General features: G+C 38.5%; 1 protein-coding gene and 1 non-coding gene across 7 annotated transcripts in view; both read right to left on the bottom strand.

The window, feature by feature from the left end:
* The window catches only part of USP32 (ubiquitin specific peptidase 32), a 218,412-nt gene that overhangs the window by 33,185 nt on the left and 161,599 nt on the right, over window positions 1–23,628 (bottom strand). For 4 of the 6 annotated variants that reach the window (XM_009190403.2, XM_009190404.4, XM_031657487.1 and 1 more), the window contains 9 exons: window positions 15,699–15,891; window positions 12,660–12,835; window positions 11,660–11,800; window positions 9,203–9,362; window positions 4,251–4,405; window positions 3,202–3,283; window positions 1,316–1,390; window positions 665–803; window positions 302–407 (listed from right to left, as the gene is read on the bottom strand). In XM_009190403.2, coding sequence (XP_009188667.1) covers window positions 302–407; window positions 665–803; window positions 1,316–1,390; window positions 3,202–3,283; window positions 4,251–4,405; window positions 9,203–9,362; window positions 11,660–11,800; window positions 12,660–12,835; window positions 15,699–15,891 — 1,227 coding nt within the window. The remainder of the gene's footprint in view (window positions 1–301; window positions 408–664; window positions 804–1,315; window positions 1,391–3,201; window positions 3,284–4,250; window positions 4,406–9,202; window positions 9,363–11,659; window positions 11,801–12,659; window positions 12,836–15,698; window positions 15,892–23,628) is intronic. The other 2 variants (XM_003912864.3, XM_021929123.2) reach the window with 2 other exon arrangements.
* On the bottom strand, window positions 21,195–21,326 carry LOC116271153. The gene has a single exon (XR_004179590.1).

A 23,628-nucleotide genomic window follows, 5' to 3' on the forward strand; every position in this document is an offset into this window, starting at 1 on the left:
GCTAATAGTGAAGTATTACCAAAAAAGGTTTACTCTTCATATAAGATGTTTGACAAATTAGTAAAATGAATGATATCCCAAATTTACAGTGCACCTTTGGTCTTTTTCCTACCCACTACATATACAGTAGTATTTTGCATATATTTAAACAAGCAAAAGAATTTGGCATCTTGTTTATACCAAGTGAAGGATCCAAAAACATTTATTAAGCTAAAAGGCTAAACACAAAAAACAAGTAGAGAAAAATGATTAAACAACTATTTAGGAATTACATACTTTTATATTATTTTAACCTGCTTACCCGAAGCTTTAATGGGGCAACATTCTTCTGAGTTCCACTCCAAAGTTCCTGTACTAAATCACCATAGCATTTAGCCATATGCCCCTTCATACCAATGGGATTTGTCCTAGAAGTTTGAGAGGAAAATTTGTTGCCAAAGATTCTCATAAATCACAATCATGTGGGCACAAAAATGCCTAGCATCTCACATCAAAATATCTTTTCTTTTTGAAACAAGAGATGTATTCCTTGGCCTATTTCATATTAAATAGGGCAAATAAGATAAAGTCTTTCTCCCGCAGGGTAAAAAAAGAGGAAATTTAGGTGATATTGGGTTTATATCAAAGTCATAAGTTAAGAGGCCAGTGACTCAAGAAAGATTACCTGTTGAGTTCATAAAGATGTCTCCCTGAGATAAAATACTGTGTCAGTGGCTGTGTGTTACTAACACACTGGATGCTTGAGTTCATGAAGCATGTGTTTCCCAGGTTGCTTAGACCTGTGGCTCCCTTTTCTGTGGGAACTGGAACAAACAATATGAGAACCAAAGCTTAGCTGTAGTAATATGCCATAGCACAAACAGTTAATTACATTCAATGAAAAGATTTTTTATAACTCTCATAATCAGCTACATGGTGCTAATAATTCTCTAGCAGGTCTTTGAAATGCTAGAGAAGGCTTTTCATGGAGTGTCTGGTAACAGTGATGATCCATGCTCATTTGTACCCCAGAAGCAGCAATTATTCTTTTTAATTGCTATGATTTTTCAAAAGAATTCAAACAATTCTTCTTCTATCTAGTATGTCTTTTAAAACATGTAAATTATTTAACTGCAGAGTTAGAAATCTGGAAAATAATTTGATGGTGGGTTTGCCAACATCAAATGCTGCTTCAGGAAAAAAGAAAAAGAAGCAGGGGCCTAATTACTTTTGAACTAGAAAACCAAAAGTTATTAGCACTTTAATAGTTGAGAGAAGAAAAAAAAAAAGAATACATTTAAAATAATCTCTTTAAAAAATAATACTGGAGACTTACCCTTGTGTCTATCTATTTTACTACTATTTGCTATAAAAGACATCTCCTCAGGCCAACTCATATCTTTGTTGCGAACTGGAAGGACAGATAGGAATGTGTTAATTTCTTATCTATCTAATTTACACCCACTCGATTGCTTCTGTTTTTTTTTTTTTTTTAAAAAGACATCTTATTCCTAAATCAGAAGTTTTAAAATCTAGTTAATTTTAGTACATGCGTTGCTTAACAATGGAGTTACATTCTGAGAAATGCATCACTAGGTGATTATGTCTTTGTGTGAACAACACGGAGTGTACTTACACAAACCTAAGCTATGTACGGTATAGGCTGTTTCTCCTTGGTTACAAACTTGTACAGCATGTTACTGCATTGAACACTGTAGGCAACTGTAACATAATGGTAAGTATTCGTGTATCTAACATGTTAGAACATACAAAAGGTACAAGTAAAAATATCGTATTATAATCTTATGGGACCACCGCTGTACACAGGTCTTTTGTTGACTGAAACATCTTTATGCAGCACATGCCTGTAATTGGCTCTAAAACCATTCCTATTCTTCATATTGAGGACTTTAAAGTCACTTGGTTTGAATAATCCTTTCCCTCAATTACCAACTTGAAGTAAAATTATACTCAACCATCTAGAGAAGTAATTAAAGTTCAGAAACAATAGAATTTCTTATACTTAAAACATTAGGAATATTATAATTCTTTCTTAAATTGTAACAGCTGTCAGGGTAATTTTTTCCCGTTTTTTTTTTGAGACAGTCTGGTTTTGTCCCCTAGGTTGGAGTGCAGTGACATGATCTTGAATCACTGCAACCTCTGCCTCCTGGACTTGACTGATTCTCAGTGCCTCAGCTTCCTGAGTAGCTGGGACTACAGGCGCATGCCACCACACCCAGCTAATTTTTGTATTTTTAGTAGAGACAGGTTTCACCATGTTGGCCAGGCTGGTCTCGAACTCCTGGCCTCAAGTGACCCACCCGCCTCAGCCTCCCAAAGTGCTGGGATTAAAGGCATGAGCCACTGCGCCCAGCCTATTCATTTTAATACAAAGGCAACTAACAATGTTGCCACAAAACTGGATGGGAAAAGATACACTTAAAAAGTTTTTAATAACATGTGCATGCCAGTGTGTAAATCTATGAATATACAAGTAGCTCTGTCAGTGAGTAGCCAGTGTTGATGACTAATGAAAGCCTGTGCTACTAACTATGCAAGAAAGTTGTTCTCTTTACTCAAACTCAAAGCAGCAACTTGAAAATTTTAAGGAACTATAAATTTGTAAACTGAATTCACTGTTTTTTTTTTTTTTTTTTTTTTGAGACGGAGTCTCGCTCTGTCCCTCAAGCTGGAGTGCAATGGGGCCATGACGGCTCACTTCAAGCTCCGCCTCCCGAGTTCACGCCATTCTCTTGCCTCAGTCTCCTGAGTAGCTGGGATTACAGGCGCCCGCCACCACACCCAACTAATTTTTTGTATTTTTAGTAGAGATGGGGTTTCACCGTGTTAGCCAGGATGGTCTCGATCTCCTGACCTCGTGATCTGCCTATCTCGGCCTCCCAAAGTGCTGGGATTACAGGCGTGAGCCACCGCGCCTGGCCTCTGAATTCACTTTTTTAAATCTACCATTCCCATCCTTTGTCAGTCAATGACTAAAAACAGGATATTTTTCCTTTAAAGCAATCTAAATTGTATGGTAGGATTACATAAGAGTTTAAAGGGTTTTCTTTTTCTTTTTTTTCCAAAGGGTTTCTTTACCATAAAAACATAATGATCAAATAATAGTTGTCTTGGGGAAAATTATAAAATGGGTTATTAGTAACTCTTTAAATTCTTCCCCTTGAAAATTTAATATAGATGCATGCTTCCATCTTGTACCTTCAATTACCAGGTGTTGTTCATCCTGGATTTTCAAATATTCCAATCTATGATCCTCATCATCCAGAAGAGTAAGGTAGTTCTGTGTAAGGAGGAGGAAATGTTTTTGTTATTTGGTTAGTAAACTAGAAACAAATACAGAGATAAAAATGAGTAACAATTAAAAAAAATTATTTGTAGTTACATAACTTATATCACAAATATCTGGCCTACTATAGTTGTTCATAAATATTTATAATTTAAGTGGCAATATGAGAGAAAGACAATGTATACTTCATAAGCATTATCTTTCTCTTTTTAAAAATTTCAATAGGTTTTTCGGGAACAGGTGGTAGCTGGTTACATGAATAAGTTTTTTTTTGTTTGTTTGTTCTTGTTTTTGTTTTTTTTGAGATAGAGTCTGGCTCTGTTGCCCAGGCTGGAGTGTAGTGGTGCTATCTAGGCTCACTGCAACCTCTACCTCTGGGTTCAAACAATTCTCCTGACTCAGCCTTCTGAGTAGCTGAGACTACAGGCGCACGCCATCAAGTCCAGCTAATTTTTGTATTTTTAGTAGAGACAGGGTTTCACCACCTTGTTGGCCAGGCTGGTCTCAAACTCCTGACCTCTGTTGATCCACCCATCTTGGCCTCCCAAAGTGCTGGCATTACAGGCGTGAGCCACACCATTAGTTTATAATATGACATACAATATTTGTAACATGTAAAACATGTAATCTTTATATGTAGCAATAATCTTTGTAAGATGGTAATGTCCATGGTGATCAATTGCTATTATGGATCTTAGAGACACATATTACAAGTACACAGATAGTATCTTAAAAGATGAACTTTTCACTGATATCCTAGACATGGCTTTTAGCATAATTACTATAGGCAAAATCCCCATACTCATGAAACATGATTTAACATTTGATCATCCTTGTGCTCTTTGGCAACATATGTACTAAAATTGGAACAATACAAATAAGATTAGCAAATTTCTTTTACTATTTAAAATTTAAAAAATACCAACAATCAGGCTCTCCATGACTCTGAGATGCCTCTTACCTCACTGTTGTATAGCCACAGGCGCATATCTTCTTCTTTAATGCGCAGCCTTTGAGACAGATATTCGTGAATTTCCTTGATGGTCTGCATTCGACTAAAACAGCCTGTATAGGCTAACACCCGCTTTAAAGGTGCATTCGGAGAAGGTACATTTCCTGTGGTTACAGTAATCACAGTAAGAAAGAAGGCAGATGTGAAAAAGAAGCACCCCTCTCACCAATGGGGACCATACTATTTTAGGAAATAATGATGAGAGATGAGAACTACAGGTGTAATAATTTTATAAATGAAGAGTACCAAAAAGCTTTAAAAAGCAGACAGAAGACCCAAGTTCTTTTTGTTTGTTTGTTTGTTTTTAATAGATGGAGTTTTGTTATGCTGCCCAGGCTAGCGTGCGGTGCTGTGATTTTGGCTCACTGCAGCCTCCACCTCCAGGGCTCAAGTAATCCTCTCACCTCAGCCTCCTGAGTAACTGGTACTACAGGCATATGCCACCACATCTGGCTAATTTTTGTATATTTTTGGGTAGAGACAGGGTCTTGGCCATGTTGCCCTGGCTGGTCTCTAACTCCTGGGCTCAAGTGATCCACCTGCCTTGGCTTCCCAAAGTGCTGGGATTACAGACGTGAGCCACCAAGCCCAGCCTTCCAGGTGTTTTAAAGTCCAAAGTCTCAACTTTGAAAAGATGAGCAAAGGCCTAAGGCCCAAGGTCTAAATAACTGGCAATATTTGGATACCAAGAAGAGTAGGAACATGCCAGAAAACAATTGGCATTGATATCTGGCTGCACTCAGCTGAGTCACAGTCAATAGCAAAATGAAATAAAACTCAGTGGAAAAAAAAATTAAGACAGAGTTAAGAAAAAGAAAAACCTCAGTGGAAGAGAGAAAATGGGATGGGATTTGAATCTCACAGATAGATAATTGGATTCACCTGGTCCACTTTCCTAAACTTTCTTTGAATCACTAATCCCATCACTCTCAGTCATTAAGTAGCTCAATTATCTGGCACAGTGGTACACCTGCACCAGAAAACATAGGTATATCTATTACATATCAATTTAAAAAAAAAAGAATTCAACTTAAAATTCTAAATAGGTATAGACTCTACATAGCCAAACAGAGTTTATTATTATTATTATTATTATCATTATTTGAGATAAGGTCTCATTCTGTTGCTCAGGCTGTAGTGCAGTGCAGCAATCATGGCTCTGTGCAGCCTCAACCTCCCTCATTCAAGTGGTCCTCGCACCTTAGCTTCCTAAGTAGAGACAGGGTCTATGTTGCCCAGGCTGGTCTTGAACTCCAGGGCTCAGGGAATCATCCCACCTTGGCCTCCCAAAGTGCTGGGATTACAAACTGATATTACAAGTGTGTGAGCTACCACACTTGGCCAAAACAGAGTTTCAAAATGCAGCCAAGAAGTTTTCCATGGCCAAATAAGTAAATGCCCTATAAGGAAAAAAAAATCATATTAGCCTGTCCACCCAGTAAGATGATGACAGACATGACCTTGAATTCCTGAAGGGCTAAAGGTAGAAATAAGAAGAGTGGTAATACAGGGGAAAAGAATAAAGAGTGAAGAAAGAATATATCAGGTCTCACTACATACTTCAAAAGAGGAGAGGTATGAAATGACAAGAGATTACGGAAATCAAAGAGAGGCGGCAAAAAAAAAAAAAAGCGCTCATCAAACCCTGGTTAACTATTTAGCCAAAAATCTAGACAAAAGTTGTGGCTTAAAACAGTCATCTCTGCCGAGGCTGTATTTTATCAAGCAACCCAACTTAAAAATATAAACTTATCAATATAATGTACATTCCAAATAACACCCATTCAACCATGAGTTAGATTTTTTTTCTTCCTGAAACATGTTTTTAGTCAGTCTTCCTCACTAAATAAAGCTGAGAAAAATGTGGGCATCATCTACATTTTTAGAACCTCAGAAAAGGAATTCCCTCACCTAAGGTAGGCTAAAAAGTCATCTAAAAACAACGCCTTCTATGGCCTTGTCTGTAGAAAAGGCTACATTTAAGTCATTGTAACTGTAACAAGGTTTGAATACTTGTCACTTCAAAAGGAATAAAAGAGCCTAGTAAACAACTGTAACAAATTGAGTATTTGAGAAAGATGAACATTATGTTACGGCAGAACAAAATCCGTGATCAGTTTTTAAACACATAGCAAGCAAATCTTTTACAATTAACAAGCAAAGGATAATCTCTAAAAGAAAACAAAAGAGCAAATTTCTCCAATTATACATTTTAGGATTAGTTATAAGAGTACAGCAAGAAAGCATATTTTTATAAAATTTAAAATGATTAATGATTGATTTCACAACTAATTAGCAAGGAATAAAATTTCAAACTAAAAACAAATTTGGAGCATCTGAAATACGCAGTTCTAGGATTCAAGAGCATATAGTTTATAGTGTTCAAGTCAATCTCTATTGTCCTAAGCCACAATACAAAAATTTGAGTTTTAGAAAGTTTTTATAGCATAGCTCATTAAGCAGGAAGCCACTTATTATACATAATGTTGTGCTTTTGAATAGCACCAACAAATCTAGCAGAATTTATAGAAGCAGCAAAAATCTAGGATCAGCACAAGAGTTACAAAGAATACCTACTAAAAGCACAGCAACACATCTTGCCTCTCATGTTATCTTTCTTTTATTTTTTTGTTTGAGACAGTCTCACTCTGTTGCCCAGGCTGGAGTGCTGTGGTGCGATCTCGGCTCACTGCAACCTCTGCCTCCTGGGTTCAAGAAGTTCTCATGCCTCACCCTCACGAGTAGCTGGGATTACAGGCACCTGCCCACCACACCCGGCTAATTTTTGTATTTTTGGTAAAGATGGGGTTTCGCCATGTTGACCAAGTTGGTCTCAAACTCCTGACCTCTGGTGATTCACCAGCCTCGGCCTCCCAAAGTGCTGGGATTACAGGCATGAGCCACTGCACCTGGCCTCATGTTATCTTTCAAAGAGAACTGAAAAAGTTGTAATGGGTGCCATGGAAGCAAGGCTAATATTTCTAACGGAAAATTAAATCAAGAATGTTTCATAAAGGTTCTATCTCACTGTTCCTTTTTTAAAATATGGTTTCCTTCTTTTTGTCTTTATTTTTTTTTAGAGACAAGCTCTTGCTCTGTTGCCCAGGCTGGAGTATGGTGGCATAATCATAGCTCACCACAGCCTTGAACTCTTGGGCTTAAGAGATCTTCCCACCTTAGCCTCTTGAGTAGCTGAGACTACAGGGCACACCATTATGCTCAGCTAATTAAAAAATTTTTTTGTAGAGACAGGATCTTACTGTGTTGCCCAGGCTGGTCTCAAACTCCTGGCTTCAAATGATCCTCCTCCCCAGCCTCCCAATCTGTTGGGATTACAGACATCGGCCACCATGCCCGGCCTCACTGTTCTTTGATTTTGCTGTTTTCCCCAAAGACAAAGTTTGGTAGGCAGAGGCCAATGCTTTGCTATAATTATTACCAAACATTTTTGAAAGAATTCTTACCAAACAGGCTGAGGCGGGCGGATCATGAGTTCAGGAGATTGAGACCATCCTGGCTAACACAGCGAAACCCCATCTCTACTAAAAATACAAAAAATTAGCCGGGCGTGGTGGCGGGTGCCTGTAGTCCCAGCTACTCAAGAGGCTGAGGCAAGAGAATGGCGGAGCTTGCAGTGAGCTGAAATCGTGCCACTGCCCTCCAGCCTAGGCGAAAGAGCAAGACTCCGTCTCAAAAAAAAAAAAAAGAATCTTTATATATTATATTAATATAACCTTTAATGAAGATACAAAACTAACCCTGTTCAATTTCAAAGGAGACAGAGTACTTATTTTGGTTGGGGTTTAGAGGTAGTTCTTGCATACTAAGTTATTTTAATTATAACATGCTGGTATTGTTAACATAGTCTGATAATTTGTGTAAATGGTTGCTCCTTATAATTATTATTTGAGACAGAGTCTCACTCCGTCACCCAGGCTATAGTGTAGTGGTGTGATCTTGGCTCACTGTAACCTCCACCTCCTGGGTTCAAGCGATTCTCTTGCCCCAGCCTCCCAAGTAGCTGAAATTACAGCACCACCACACCCAGGTAATTTTTGTATTTTTAGTAGAGACAGGGTTCATGTTGGCCAGGCTGGTCTTGAACTCCTGACCTCAAGTAATCTGCCCACCTCGGCCTCCCAAAGTGTGGGATTACAGGCATGAGCCACTGAGCCCAGCTTATTATTTCTTTACTGCTGAAGAATAATTTCAAATATTTGCAAAGCAAAAGCACAGAGCAAAGTCTTGCCCATCAATAAAGTTTAACCTTATAGAGAAATGAAAGGGCAACTTTTTGCATGTTATACATTAAAAAGGGAACTAATTTATATGTCATTTTGATAGGCTTCATGTTTTTTCAAAGCAAATATATCACTTTAATTTTCAAAAATATCCCTTTTGCTCTGTACTGTCTGTCTCTTATATAAAGCCTCTTTAGATCAAGCATGAGAAATGTATCATGTTTTGCCAAAAAACCAAACAACAACAAAAACCTTAAAAAACAAAAATGATAGTATAAAAGGCATTACATTTTACAAATTTGAGTGGAGTTGAAAAGACCAGTCAATGACTGGTAGACTACTACTTAGTCTAGTAACAATTTACAATGGCTTATCTCAAAGAAATAAAGCACGTAAAATATATTTCTATTTATTTTCTTTGTAAGTAGAAAAGGAAACATCCTATCTCAGTTTGCTGTTGGGATTTTTGCTTCGACCCCTCATCTAGTCTTGCGCATGACCGTAGATCTAAGACCCGTAAAAATTAATTACTGAAATCTGTAGGAAAGCTGATGGGAATGTATATCAATACAGTGGCACCAGACTTCGAGCAACATAGTTTTCTTCTTTTTTTTTTTTTTTCAGGAAATGCATGGTATTCTTGCTGCATTCTTAAGTTACCTCTCGGGAAATGCTGAGGAAACATTCTCAGGCTCATCATACCCATATTCACCCAGATGTTAGACTGCTGTGTCCGAGTGGCAGGCTGCTGTCTCAGGAAGAGAAGATAGCGGGGAAATAACTCCAGCTCTGGGATGTCTGTCTTGCTGTTCTTGATCACCTATTGTTTTAAAAGATAAAAAGAGACCACTAAAAAAAGAAACAAAACTTGCCATTTTAATCTAACTTATGAGATTTATTTCTAAACCAAATGTCCAACAAGTTCACTAGCTACATTTCAGTAATTACCGAAACTCACACATTTAAGTTATATGAACCTGAATACTGTTAAATTCCTGCTCTGAAACCCATTTCCTAAGATTATAACTCCTTGTAGATATCTTCTCCCCTTTTATTGAAAAGCAAGTAACAACACTGAGGAAAAAAAACTCCTTTAAGTATTATCTATAATTCTACTACCCTCACACCATAAGCCTTTTCATTTTAACATGTTTCATATATATAAATGACTGACATTTTAAGGACAAATTAATAAAAATTGAGTTAAAAGTCAAAAACTATGGAAGTATTCATTAGCTATATAGTCATGCTGCCATCTAAAGTTTAGCAATTTACACTATTGCCAGTAATGTATGAGTATACTACTCTCATAAAACCTTATCACTGGACATCATTTAGAAACATCCACATTTTGTTAATAAGAAGAGTATTATAAATTGCTTAAAATTTTATTTTTTGTATTAGTAGTGAGGACACAACTGTTCCCACATAAAAATTTACTATGTTCTACTTGTGTAACCAGTCTGTTCATATATGTTTTGTCTATGACTTAAACAAAACATTCGGATGTAAAAAACTCAGATTTCACATGATTGGAACAGGGTTTTTAAGTAGTTTTAACCTGCTTACAAGCCCACAGACACAGGAAAACATTTAATTATCAGAATATTGCTGTAAGAGTAGTACATTATCAATTTCATATTCTAAAAGGATAGCAGGGTTAACACTGAAACTCTTTAAAACAGAAACTCTTACGGAGTCTTTTAAGTCTCAGGTGACCAGGTTTTATTTTCCTTTACTCTCGTAACCAGTATCTTCTGCAACAGAACTTTTTTTTTTAGTATCAAGAGGAAGCAATAAAGAATCAAATAAAAACAACACTACAGGCCAGGTGCAGTGGTTCATGCCTGTAATACCAGTACTTTGGGAGGCCGAGGCATAAGGACTGCTTGAGACCAGGAGTTCCAGACCAGCCTGGGCAATACAACAAGATTCTGTCTCTCAAAAAATTTAAAAATTAGCTGTTATGGTGGTGTGTGCCTGTAGTCTTAGCTACTGGGGAGGGTGAGGTGGGATGATTGTTCCAACCCTGCAGCTTCAGGTTATTTTTCATAAACATAATTATTAGGAACTCAAAATCAACATCAAAATTACATTAGTCTGTTTTATAACAGATTTTTACTCTTTTAGAAGTTAAGGTACCATATCTCATCTATACAAAACCTTCCTGGCATAAGGAAGTTTTAACTTGGACATTATAAAGGGAAGAGTGTTTCTTTTTTTTTTTTTTTTTTGAGATGGAGTCCCAGTCTGTCACCCAGGCAGGAGTGCAATGGTGCAGTCTTGGCTCACTATAACCTCTGCCTCCTGGGTTCAAACGATTCTCCTGCCTCAGCCTAACGAGTAGCTGGGAGTGCAGGCACGTGCCACCACACCAGCTAATTTTTGTATTTTTATTAGAGACGGGGTTTCACTATGTTGGCCAGGCTAGTCTCGACCCCCTGACCTCGTGATCCGCCCACCTTGGCCTCCCAAAGTGCTGGGATTACAGGCAGAAGAGTGTTTCTTAATACACCAAAAAATCCCCACCAAAACGTCTTGTTATATTTTACTGCATCAACAATGTAAAAAGTGAGTGTACAGAGTACCAAGTGCTGTTTACTGTGTAAGCACAACAAATGGTGCTATATACTAATATTTTAATATAATATTCTGTTATCCTATGTTGTGATCTTTTATATGCCCCTCTTTCAAAAACATAAACCACAAAAATCCACCAAAAGCTACAAGAAGAATCCAGTCCCTAACTAGATACCTGTGTGACTGTTGGGAATAGTAGTTTCAGAAATAACCGCTGTACCACACCCTACATTCACTGAACTTTTTGGCACTGGCTCTTGGCCTGTCTTTCCCTCCAGCCTAAGTTCCGCATATCTTAGGTGATGTCTACTTTTATGTGGATAACACATTCAACAGCCTCCTATTTCCTTGCCTTTATTTATGAATGAATGAATGAATGTGAAGGAACCTAACATTGTTCAGTTAATCCAAACAGGTTCAGAACACTCTTCTACCACAAGGTAAGAGCTAGTTTGTGGTGACAGTCATGTAGAAAAAGTAACAGAAGACCCCCATCTATGACTGCTCCTTATACAAGGCACTATTAGCTATACTTACTGGTCTAGGTAGGGCCAGGTTTGCTCCATACCAATGATAAAGTGCTCTCCACACAGGTTCTGGGACCATTTCATAATCTCTTCCATGAATCAGCTGTGGAGTTCGTTTTAATCGTCCTCCTTCTAGTGTTAATGATGTAGCCTGAGAAAGAATAGAATGACAATGTTGACTTTCAATATTACAAAGGTTTTTGGGTCTCAGCAATACCTAGATATAGGAAAACAAACTCATATATCACCACCGAGTTTCATGTTGCTGGACAAACTTAATTTTTTTTTTTTTTTTTTGGAGATGGAGTCTTGTTCTGTCGCCCAGGCTGGAGTGCAGTGGCACGATCTTGGCTCGCTGCAGCCTCCGCCTCCGGGGTTCCATCGATTATCTTGCCTCAGCCTCCTGAGTAGCTGGGATTACAGGCACACGTCACCATACCCGGCTAATTTTTGCATTTTTAGTAGAGACAGGGTATCACCATGTTGGCCAGGCTGGTCTCGAACTCTTAACCTCAGGTGATCTGCCCACCTCGGCCTCCCAAAGTGCTAGGATTACAGGCATGAGCCACCGCACCCAGTCAAAAAACTGAATTTTTAATGAGAGATTTTTATTTTTGACTTTCAAAATAAACTATGGAAGAAATGAAACTCAAAGCATATCACTTGGAAAAATCACCAAAGTACTTGAAATAACTTCACAGATTTCTTTCAAACAATAAAAAATACTAGTTTGGAAAAAAAAGAAAAACTCATAGTGTATGTGAAACAACATTTTCAGAATAGCTGTCCTAAGTAAGAATAACAATATTACCAAGGGTCACTAAACTACTTCTATATAAGTTCCAAATCATAAATATTCTCACAGAAATGTAATATACAAAGAGATTTCCATCTATAATAGAGTAATTAAATGAACCTCCAATGTTTTGCTATGTGCTAAAACCTCTGAAATGAAATTTATTAATAGCTTGCAAGAGAATAATTTTAAGTTTAGATGTAAAATTACTTACCTTTACTGGTTCTTGAGTTACTAACGGCTGATTATCAATAGCCCCTGGTTTCTGAGGGTTAAGGTGCAACAAAATATTCCCATTGGCTCCCAGCAAACACTGGTTGTTATTGTCAGAAGTGTTATGTTGTCGAGCAAAGCAAACATCTGCCCCTGGTGTGGCAGAATACAGAAAGCCTATGAAAAAAAAGAGGATGGAATCTCTTATTTTTAGTTATTATACATAAACAGGCTTGAGGACATGAACTCAATGCCCATGTATTGTATTACTCTGTTGACATGTCCGTACAGATTCAGATTCTGGTAGTTCTGTAGAAGACAGGAAATGTTATCCTTCTCTGGACAATACATAGCATGGTACTAAAAATAAGAGCTTTTAAAATTATTAGAATATCTAATAATTCATAACGAGAATTATATGTCCTCCGATTGGAAGGGAAGAGCTGGCTAAGTAGCTGGGCTTTCATATAGCATCCTTTAATTATTTTCCTAAAACTAGAAAAATATTCCAAATGTTCTCGGTAGATAATGGTGATATGAAGTCACTAAATTAAAAAGAACTAAAACAAGAATTCCAACAAAAGAATACTGGGAGCTAGATCCTATTTTATCTATGAACTCAATGTTCACGAATTCTTTTGAAACAAACACATTACCTTTACAATAGGAAAATATGCACAGAAAATGATTAACCATGGTTTAGAGCTGTGAACCTCAGTGTGAATAGATCCTATTTTATGTATGAACTCAATGTTCACGAGTTCTTTTGAAAGAAACACATTATCTTTACAATAGGAAAATATGCACAGAAAATGATTAACCATGGCTTAGAGTTGTGAACCTCAGTGGTATTTTAAGGCATTTCAACTGTCAACTACATGCTAATCTTTGGTAAACATTCTAGCAGTCATTACTTTGTAACCTTCTGCCTGTGATATGCAGCCTTTGGGTGTCACAGGTTATATGGTAAGCACATACCAAACAAGATCTTTAGATGGGGTTAAGAAATAATCCTGGTGTTAAAGCTGATGACAGCACTTCTAGGACTGCTAAGTGATCTTTATAATATCAGAAAGGGAGGGAAGAAGCAGATTCTACAAGGAGCTTTGTAAAGAAAATGCTAGCTCTGTCCAATCTGCTTACACCTTCCACAGAAAAGGAAAATATCTTGGAAGAAATAATAACACAGGGCCATGCGTGGTGGCTCATGCCTGTAATCCCAGAACTTTGGGAGGCCAAGGTGGGCAGATCACGAGGTCAGGAGATCGAGACCATCCTGGCTAACATGGCGAAACCCCGTCTCTACTAAAAGTACAAAAAATTAGCCAGGTGTGGTGGTGGGCCCCTGTAGTCCCAGCTACTTGGGAGGCTGAGGCAGGAGAATGGCGTGAACCCGAGAGGTGGAGCTTGCAGTGAGCAGAGATCACGCCACTGCACTCCAGCCTGGGCGACAGAGCGATACTCCGTCTCAACAACAACAACAAAAAGAAATAATAACACAGGCTGGGTGCACTGGCTTATGCCTGTAATCTCAGCACTTTGGGAGGCCAAAGCTGGAGGACTGCTTGAAGCCAGAAGATTGCAACCAGCACAGGAAACATGAGACCTCATCTCTACAAAACAATTAAAAAATTAGCTGTGTGTGGCAGTGTACACCTGCAGTCCTAGCTACTAGGTAGGCTGAGACAGGAGGATCGTTCAAGCCCAGGAACTGGAGGTCACAGTGAGGTATGATCGTGGCATTGCAATACAGCCTGGGCAACAGAGTGACACCCTGTCTCTTTAAGTACACAAATAAATAATAGGGTAAGACTGAGGGTTCTGCTACTGTACCACAATACTAGCAATCAACTCAATCGGGCTGGGCCACAGAAATACCATAGCATCTTCCCTGTAGATATGGAAACATGAAGTTTTAGGTAAATACCAAGACCTAAAGGGAATTATGGGAGGCATCTGAATTCTTTCTCAGTATTTTAACAAAATAATCTCCATATTTTGGCCTGAAATATAGATAGAATCTGCTATGGGGTGCATTTAATTTAATTAAAGTATGTTTATAGCTAGAGAGAGTCCTGGAGATGACTATCTTTGAAAATTTAAATTTACTGACTAAATAAATTTAATAGCAATATGGAAAGATGGGGCTTGATTGATGAAAATAATGAAAATAGCCAGGTGTGATGGCTCATGCCTGTAATCTCAGCACTTTGAAAGGCTGAGGCTGAAGGATCGCTTGAGCCTGGGAGTTGAGACCAGCCTGGGCAACATGGCAAAACCCTATCTGTAAAATTAAAACCCCAAAAAATAGCTGGGCATGGTGGCACGTGCCTATAGTCTCAGCTTCTTAGAAGGCTGAGGTGGGAGAACTGCTTGAGGCCAGGAGGCAGAGGCTGCAGTAAGCTGTGATTTTGCCACTGTACTCCAGCCTGGGTGACAGAGCAAGACCTTATCTCAAAAGAAAATAATGAAAATATTTCCATATTGAGATATTTAATGAAGTATAACATGGAAAAGAGGTTTCTTTGTAAAAATACTAATATATTCAAGAATTTTACAATTGACCATTTCATTTAAAACTTATTTCCGTTAATGGAAGCCTGATCTCCTATTACCCTATTCACTACAGCCTCTGTCAAATTAGACTCCCTTAATAACTATCCATGGGGAGGCCGGGCAGGGTGGCTCACACCTGTAATCCCAGCACTTTGGGAGGCTGAGGTGGGCAGATCATGAGGTCGGGAGTTCAAGACCAGCCTGGCCAACATGGTGAAACCCCATCTCTACTGAAAAAAAACACAAAAATTAGCCGGGTGTGATGGTGGGCACCTGTAATCCCAGCTACTCAGGAGGCTGAGGCAGGAGAATCGCTTGAACCCGGAAGGTGGAGGTTTCGGTGAGCAGAGATCATGTCACTGCGCTCCAGCCTGGGTGAAAGAGTGAAACTCTGTCTCAAAAAAAAAAAAAAAAAAAAAAAAAAAAAAAAGACCTATCCAGGGGGAATAAACCAATAAACCTCAGGGGAATAGGTCATATTTACCGCTGCCAGCAGTTTCTGAGGCTTCAGATGCAGTAGAAATGTTGTCTGAAAATTTCTCTTCTGTAGTATTAACATAACTGAGGCTGCTTCCAATTCTATCTTCGACCTGCTCCATAGGATGGACTGCAGTTCCAAATGAGTATTTTCCTCCATTCAAAACAGATGATGGCTCAATTACCACAGGGTTGGCATCCTAAAATCAGGAAACCAGAGAATAAGAAGCAAAGTTTAATAATCTGACAACTACGTAGTCTTCAGAAACGAATCTCACAATTATCTACTTTTCTAAGTCTCCTATGGCGGGCCACAGACATTTAAAAACATTCTAATACATAGCTAAATTTTAATCTCTTTACGGAGGAAAAGTATGTGTATAGATAAAACTGGCAAGGTAGACAAAACAGACTGTGAAGGATTTTGTGCCACATAAAGTAATTAAACTCTATTCTGTTGGAAGCCTTTTTTTAACATTAAAAGTAAATAAAGTTTACATTTTTTTCTTCTTTTCCTTCTCATAGTACATGAATGTATATAATTCTTTTATTATTAAAGATTACATGGTCAATGTAGAAAATATAGAATACATGAAGAAAACAAATATCACATGTACTCAGATTCCATCATTTAGCAATAACTATGTGTTTTAGTTCTTGTGACTGAAAAAAATATATATGTATAAAAGATGAGTGGTATATGTACATACAGTGAAAGGCATTGCTATGTATGACTTATAGCTATGTGACTTTCTACAATAACTAAACACACCTTTAATCGCAGCACTTTGGGAGTCCAAGGCAGACAGATCACTTACGGTCAGGAGTTCAAGACCAGCCTGACCAACATGGTGAAACCCCATCTCTACTAAAAATACAAAAATTAGCTGGGCGTGGTGGAGGGCTCCTGTAATCCCAGCTACTCGGGAGGCTGAGGCAAGAGAATCGCTTGAACCCGGGAGGCGGAGGTTGCAGTGAGCTGAGATCACGCCCCTGTACTCCAGCCTAGGCAACAGAGTGAGACTCTATCTCAAAAAAAAAAAAAAAAAATCATATTTTTCTGCTTTCACCAAACATTGTATTGTTTATATGGTGCTAATATGCTAATCTAACATTTGATATTTTCTCTATTTCTGTTTTTAACAAAGAGAGAACAGTCCTAAATAGCAGTCTTCAAAAGACAATACTACTAGCTGGAATTTAATAATATTATTGCCTTCTATTTCTGGCAAGTGACACTAGTTTCCTTTTCTTTTTTTTTTTTTTGAGACAGAGTCTCACTGTATCACCCAGGCTAGAATGCAGTGGCACGATCTCGGGTCGCTGCAACCTCCACCTCCCAGGTTCAAGCAATTCTCCTGCCTCAGCCTCCCGAGTAACTGGAATTACAGGTGCGTGCCACCATGCCCGGAGAATTTTTGTATTTTTAGTAGAAACACGGTTTCACCATACCGGCCAGGCTAGTCTTGAATTCCTGACCTTAGGTTATCTGCCTGCCTGGGCCTCCCAAAGTGCTGGGATTACAGGCGTGAGACACCATGCCCAATAACTTTTTTTTTTTTTTTTGAGACAGGGTCTCACTATGTTGGCCAGGTTAGTCTTGAACTCCTGGCCTCAAGCAATACTCCTGCCTGGGCCTCCCAAAGGGCTAGGATTACAGGCGTAGCCACTGTGCCCAGCGGACACGAATTTTCTAACTTAAAGTAGTAAGACAAAGTTTCCTTTGAAAATATGATTAAACAACTAATTAATCACAACCAGTTACAAATTTCTATGTTCCTTGTCCATTACCACTGCTTCACTTGAGTAGCCAAAATTTTTTTTAAATTTTAAGTAAAAATGGCAAAATTATTTATGTAAGTTAATTGTATGGCATTATATGAGAAAAATGGTGACCATAGTTAAAAAAATGATTAATAACTAGGAATCTATATATTTATATTACATATGCATTTTGGACCATCAATTTTTTTTAGATGATTCACCAAAGTAGTCAAAATTCTTTTTTTTTTCTTTTTTGTTTTTGTTTTTTTTGAGACAGAGTCAAGCTCTGTTGCCCAGGCTGGAGTTCAGTGGTGCGGTCCCGGCTCACAGCAACCTTTGCCTCTAGCTTCAAATGATTCTCCTGCCTCAGCCTCCTGAGTAGCTGGAACTACAGGTGCCTGCCACCACACCCGGCTAATTGATGTATTTTTAGTAGAGATGGGGTTTCACCATACAGGCCTCGAACTCCTGAACTCAAGCAATCCACTTGCCTCGGCCTCCCAGAGTGCTGGGATTACAGGCGTGAGCCACTGTGCCCAGCCTAGAAATCAAAACCCTGTAGACAAGACAGTAGAACCAAACTGATCTATGTTAAAAAAGAAGTATAAATTAGTCCTAAGTGTTAATTTTCTTAAAGATAATATCAAGCTTCTCACTTTTCTAGTAATATGGAACCCATACCAACACAAAATACAATACATTTAAATTAGGTTTCTTTTTTTTTTTTTTAAATTAAAACAATTTTTGGCCTGGGATGATGGCTCACGTCTGTAATCCCTGCACTTTGGGAGCCAAGGTGGGTGGATCACTTGAGCTCAGGAGTTGGAGACCAGCCTCGACAACATGGCTAGACCCCTTCTCTACAAAAAATACAAAAAAAATAGTGGGGCATGGTGGCACGCACCTTTAGTCCCCAGTAACCTGAGAGGCTGAGGTGGGAGGATAGCCTCAACCCAGGAGGTAGAGGTTGAACTGAGCTGAGATCACGCCACTGCACTCCAGTCACAGCAACAGAGCAAAACTCTTCCTTTTTTTTTTTGTAGAAATGGAGTCTTACTATATTGCCCAGGTAGGTCTCAAACTCTAGCCTCAGGTAATCCTCCTGCCTCAGTCACCCAAAGTGCTGGGATTACAGGTGTGAGCCACCTCACCTGGTTAAATTAGGTTTCAAAAGAAAGTTTTCCATAAACACACATGCCTTATTATTTAAATCAGTTCAACTTTTTTTTCACTTACACTTTTTGGTTTATTTGGTTTGGAGTATAGCAAAGGCTCTTTTTTTCTTAGACAGGGTCTTGCTCGGTCGCCCATAGTTCACTATACCCTCAACCTCCTGAGCTCAAGTGATCCTTCCACCTCAGCTAGGACCACACACATGCTTCACCATGCCCAACTAATTTTTAAAGTTTTCATAGAGATGGGGTCTCAATATGTTACTCAGACTGGTCTCAAACTCCTGGAGGATTGAAACAATCCTCCTGCCTTGGCCTCCCAAAGTGCTAGGATTATAGGCATGAGTCACCTGGCCAAAGGCATTTTTTCATTTTTGAAGTTCTGTATGTGATCTCACTACATATGCAGCCAGAATTAATAACTATTGCTCTAGTGAGGATTATAGTCTCATGCATTTGTTTTTATAATGTGCTCCAGATGCTGAGAGCTTAGAAACTGACCTGTTATTAAATCGGCTACTTGCTCTGGAACTTGTGTTTTAGAAGAAGATTTAGATTTTAATTAGTTTTCAGGTCATTTGCTTCTTGCCCATAAAGATGGAGCAAGATAGATAGTAAAACCATTTTGAAAGAGTAACAGCGCCACCTTTGACAAAAATTAAAAGTCTTCCAAGTCACTTTGTTTTCCTCCAGAAAAATCACTTTAGTCTTGCTATAAATGATCTTAAATGATGTTTCAATAACCATCAAACTGTTGGCAGGTAATCTCTTTATAAATTTATACTCACTTCTTTATTCCATTTATATAAAGTTGATGCATTACAAATTACTTTTTTTTTCCCCTTCTTTTTTTGAGACGGAGTCTTGCTTTGTCACCCAGGCTGGAGTGCAGTGGTGCAATGTTGGGTCATCGCAACCTCCACCTCCTGGGTTCAAGCGATTCTCCTGCCTCAGCCTCCCAAGTAGCTGGGATTACAGGCACGCATTACTGCACCTGGCTAATTTTTGTATTTTCAGTGGTTTGTATTTTCAGTGGTTTTGTATTTCAGGGTTTCGCCATGTTGGCCAGGCTGGTCTTGAACCCCTGACGTCAGGTGATCCACCTGCCTTGGCCTCCCAAAGTGCTGGGATTACAGGCGTGAGTCACCACACCCGACCACAAATTACTTTCTAAAAAATCTGTAGTAATATATTTTGAGGAAGATTAGGTCTATTTGAGCAAACAATTTTCTTCAAGTTTTCCTTTAACATGGGCATTTAAGAGAATTTCAAGGAGTAATATTTGGAATTGCATCTTAAATGTTTTAACATATTTGAAAATTTTACATGGTGTCTATGTTTCTAAAGAATGTAAATGAAACCATTCCTGTAATAATGTTTCTCATTCTGAAGAGCTCAGTTCATAGGTTAAATCTATACATATCACTGGCAAGAAAACAGGATAATAAAAATATTAACAGGTATTAAAATTGTTAGGTTAAATTTTATAATAATTTGTGAACAGGATGATTGTAATAACTTCTCAGAGACTGCAACATATGCCTCTAGCAACTGCGGTTGTACCACATGCTTTTAACGTGGTACAGTAAGTAATACCCTTTAGATTTGGAGAACATGGGCTTTTCTTTGCTTCTCTTCCAATGTTCCAAACAAATTAGAGTGGTCTGTCTTCTCATTGTCTTTGGCTTTCTTTTCTATTACAGGAATCTTATGCTCTCATTGTTCTCCACTGCCTGAAACTGTCAGCACTACTCAGGTTCCTTCTTCCGCTTCCCACACGCTTATTTTTCTTGTTCCTTCCACCCTTCTTGACTTTCAGTGAAATAGCTAACCCTTTCATTCAATTAATCTCATTACCACTTTCCTTCTACAAGATGAACAAACGAATCACAGTTATATATTGCAGAATCTTAGAGTCACTAGCTTTTTTTGACTGTTCATTTCTGGCTGCTTGTGGAAATTTTTGTTTTTCTAAAACATCAAAGGATAATGTTTTGTTTTTATTGACTTCAGGGGTCTGGAACTATTCAAAATTATCCTAGAATCTTGGTTTTCAGAAGATAGATTTCTAAATAGGTAAAGTTTCACCTGTAGAGAGAAATTTCCTCACTTTCTCTGAGTCAACAATTCACAAAAGGACAAGGTACTTATTTTAATATAAGAGAATTCTATTTTGAGATTTTAGGATTCCCTGTGTGTTGTATGAATATGTGTTCTAAAATATGGGTCAAGATTCACCTTTTTCTCCATTGATGATACTACTACTTTTTATGCCCTGTACATATGTATGTTACAAGCATCAATGATCTTAAATAATTAACAGTTACATCAATTTCGTATGTCACTAGTCTGAAATGCTGCTTTTGGAAAAATAGAGGGCAGCATGGAGCAACAGATTAGGTACTAAGGCAGGACTCAGGAAACTGTGCTTTAGAGTGCTAGATCAGGTAATAAAATAATTGTCTGATACAGCTTTGGGCAATTATAAAACCTAAGGACCTCAGAAGCTTCGTTTGTAAATTCAGAGAAGAGAGGTGTTGCATTCCTTTTATTTCCCCCTCAACTACACATGTCTGAGGCAGGAAAACAAGGCTGCTCCACTCGTGGCAGTCCTGACGACGATCCTCGAGGGCTGCTCTTGGCCTCCAGCCTTGGCTGAGGAGAACAGGGACCCCCCCACAGCCCATGGGAGAGAGGCGCGAAAGGTGCTTTAAAGTACTTTGTAGCTCTAAAGTTACATTATAACTAAATAGGAAAATCTGTATGTGAATAGTAATAGCTGCTCCTTCCTAGTTCTCAAAAAGGAAGAAACATACACATTATGTACTACAATGATGATAAACAGAAAAGATTCCACCATTCTTCCCCATTTAAATTTTTATAGGAGATTGCACATAGAAGAATAAAGCTTGACACATTAAAGTGGGAAAAGATTGGTAAGATTCCACGAGCAGAGACACAAATTATTCATGCTCCAGTGAATCAGCAAATCTGGGGTTAGCCACTTCTAAGAAAGGATGGCTCATTTTTCCTGATCCCTTGGTCTCTGATCTTTCCATTTAGTCTTGGCAGTATTTGAAACATACTGCCCTCACAATTAGTAATTCACATAAGTAAATATGTCATTTTATGAAGAGAAAAAACTAATTAAAGCTAAGTACTACCTTAGGTAGGCAGATGAAGCTCTGAGTAAGATCAAATTATCTGACATGTCAACACTAATTTTCTTTTCTTTTTTTTTTGAGATGAAGTCTCACTCTATCATCCAGGATGGAGTGCAGTGGCATGATCTCGGCTCACTGCAACCTCTGCCTCCTGGGTTCAAGAGATTCTCCTGCTTCAGCCTCCCAAGTAGCTGGAAATACAGGCGCACGCTACCACGCCCAGCTGATTTTTCTATTTTTAGTAGAGTCGGGGTTTCACCATGTTGGCCAGGCTGGTCCGGAACTCCTAGTCTCAAGTGATTTGCCTGCCTCAGCCTCCCAAAGAGCTGGGATTGCAGGTGTGAGCCACTGCACCTGGCCCAAATTTTTTTTTTTTTTTTTAAATACAGAGTCTCATTCTGTTGCCCAGGCTGGAATGCAGTGGCATGACATTGGCTCTCTGCAACCTCCGCCTACCAAGTTCAAGCGATTCTTGTGCCTCAGTCTCCTGAGTAGCTGGGATTACAGGCATACACTACCACACCCAGCTAATTTTTGTATTTTTAGTAGAGATGGGGTTTCTCCAGGTTGGTCAGGTTGGTGTTGAACTCCCAGCCTCAAGTGATCTGCCTGTCTTGGCGTCCCAAAGTGCTGGGATAACAGGCATGAGCCACCATGCCCGGCCTGAAAGGAGAAATTTAAATCCTTATATAACTACTGCTACTACTATCACCATTATTACCTTTAACCTTACATAGAGTTTCTATCTGCCAGGCACTGGGCTAAGTGCTTCACATGTATTAACACATTTAATTCTCACATCCCTATTTAAATAGATATTACTATTAATCTCATTGTTTATATGTGAAACCTGAGGTAGAGCAAGAAGTAGCAATTTATTCAAGGTCATAAAGCAAGTGGAAGGGACAAGAGACCAAGCTCACTACGATTACGTTTTTCAAGTTTCTCATAATAATAGCTACCTATTTAGTACTTACTATGTATCAGACACTATTTTAAAATACTTACAGGAGTCTGGGTGCCTGTAATCCTAGCACTTTGAGAGGCCAAGGCAGGAGGATTGCTTGAGCCCAGGAGTTCGAGATTAGCCTGGCAAGCATAGTGAGACCCCATCTCTACAGAAAATCAAAAAATTAGCCAGGTGTGGTAGTGCATGCCTGGAGTCTCAGCTACTCAGAGGTGGGATAACTGCCTGAGCCCAGGAGGTCAAGGCTGTAGTGAGCTATGACTGTGCCACTACACTCCAGCCTGGGCAACAAAGGAAGATCCTGCCTCAACAAACAAACATACAAACAAACAACAAAAACAACAAAACACTTAACATGCATCAAACTCATTTAATCCTTTTAACAACATGAGGGAGATTATTATTATTACTCTTATTTTACAAATGGAGGAAACAAAGACCAGAATGTCACTTTGTTAAAAAGGTTACTTGAATTCACTTTAAAAACATTTTTAAAAAATCTGTCAGTGTGCAGTTATTTGCATTTAAAAGGTTATTTTTAGAAAAGAACACTTTTCTAATTAAAACATGTTCAGAGGATTATTAGTCAACTTATATTTCCCCCGCCTTATTAATAAGTTGCCATAGTTCTCTATTTAGTAAAAACACTTTTCTAATTAATATGCACTTTCAGAAAGTACTGCTGTTACATTTTTGCCCATCTTATTGAATAAATTCCCATAGTTCTCTGCTTCCTTTCTCTCCATATAAAGCGAAACTCCTCTCTTCTCAGGTTTCTTTTAACTCTAAGTTTGCCTTTATTTATTCATTTATTTTATGAGACAGGGTCTTGCTCTGTCACCCAAATTGGAGTGTAGTGGTGCGATCATG

This window comes from Papio anubis, chromosome 17 (genome assembly GCF_008728515.1).
Source record: "Papio anubis isolate 15944 chromosome 17, Panubis1.0, whole genome shotgun sequence".
Classification (NCBI taxonomy): domain Eukaryota; kingdom Metazoa; phylum Chordata; class Mammalia; order Primates; family Cercopithecidae; genus Papio; species Papio anubis.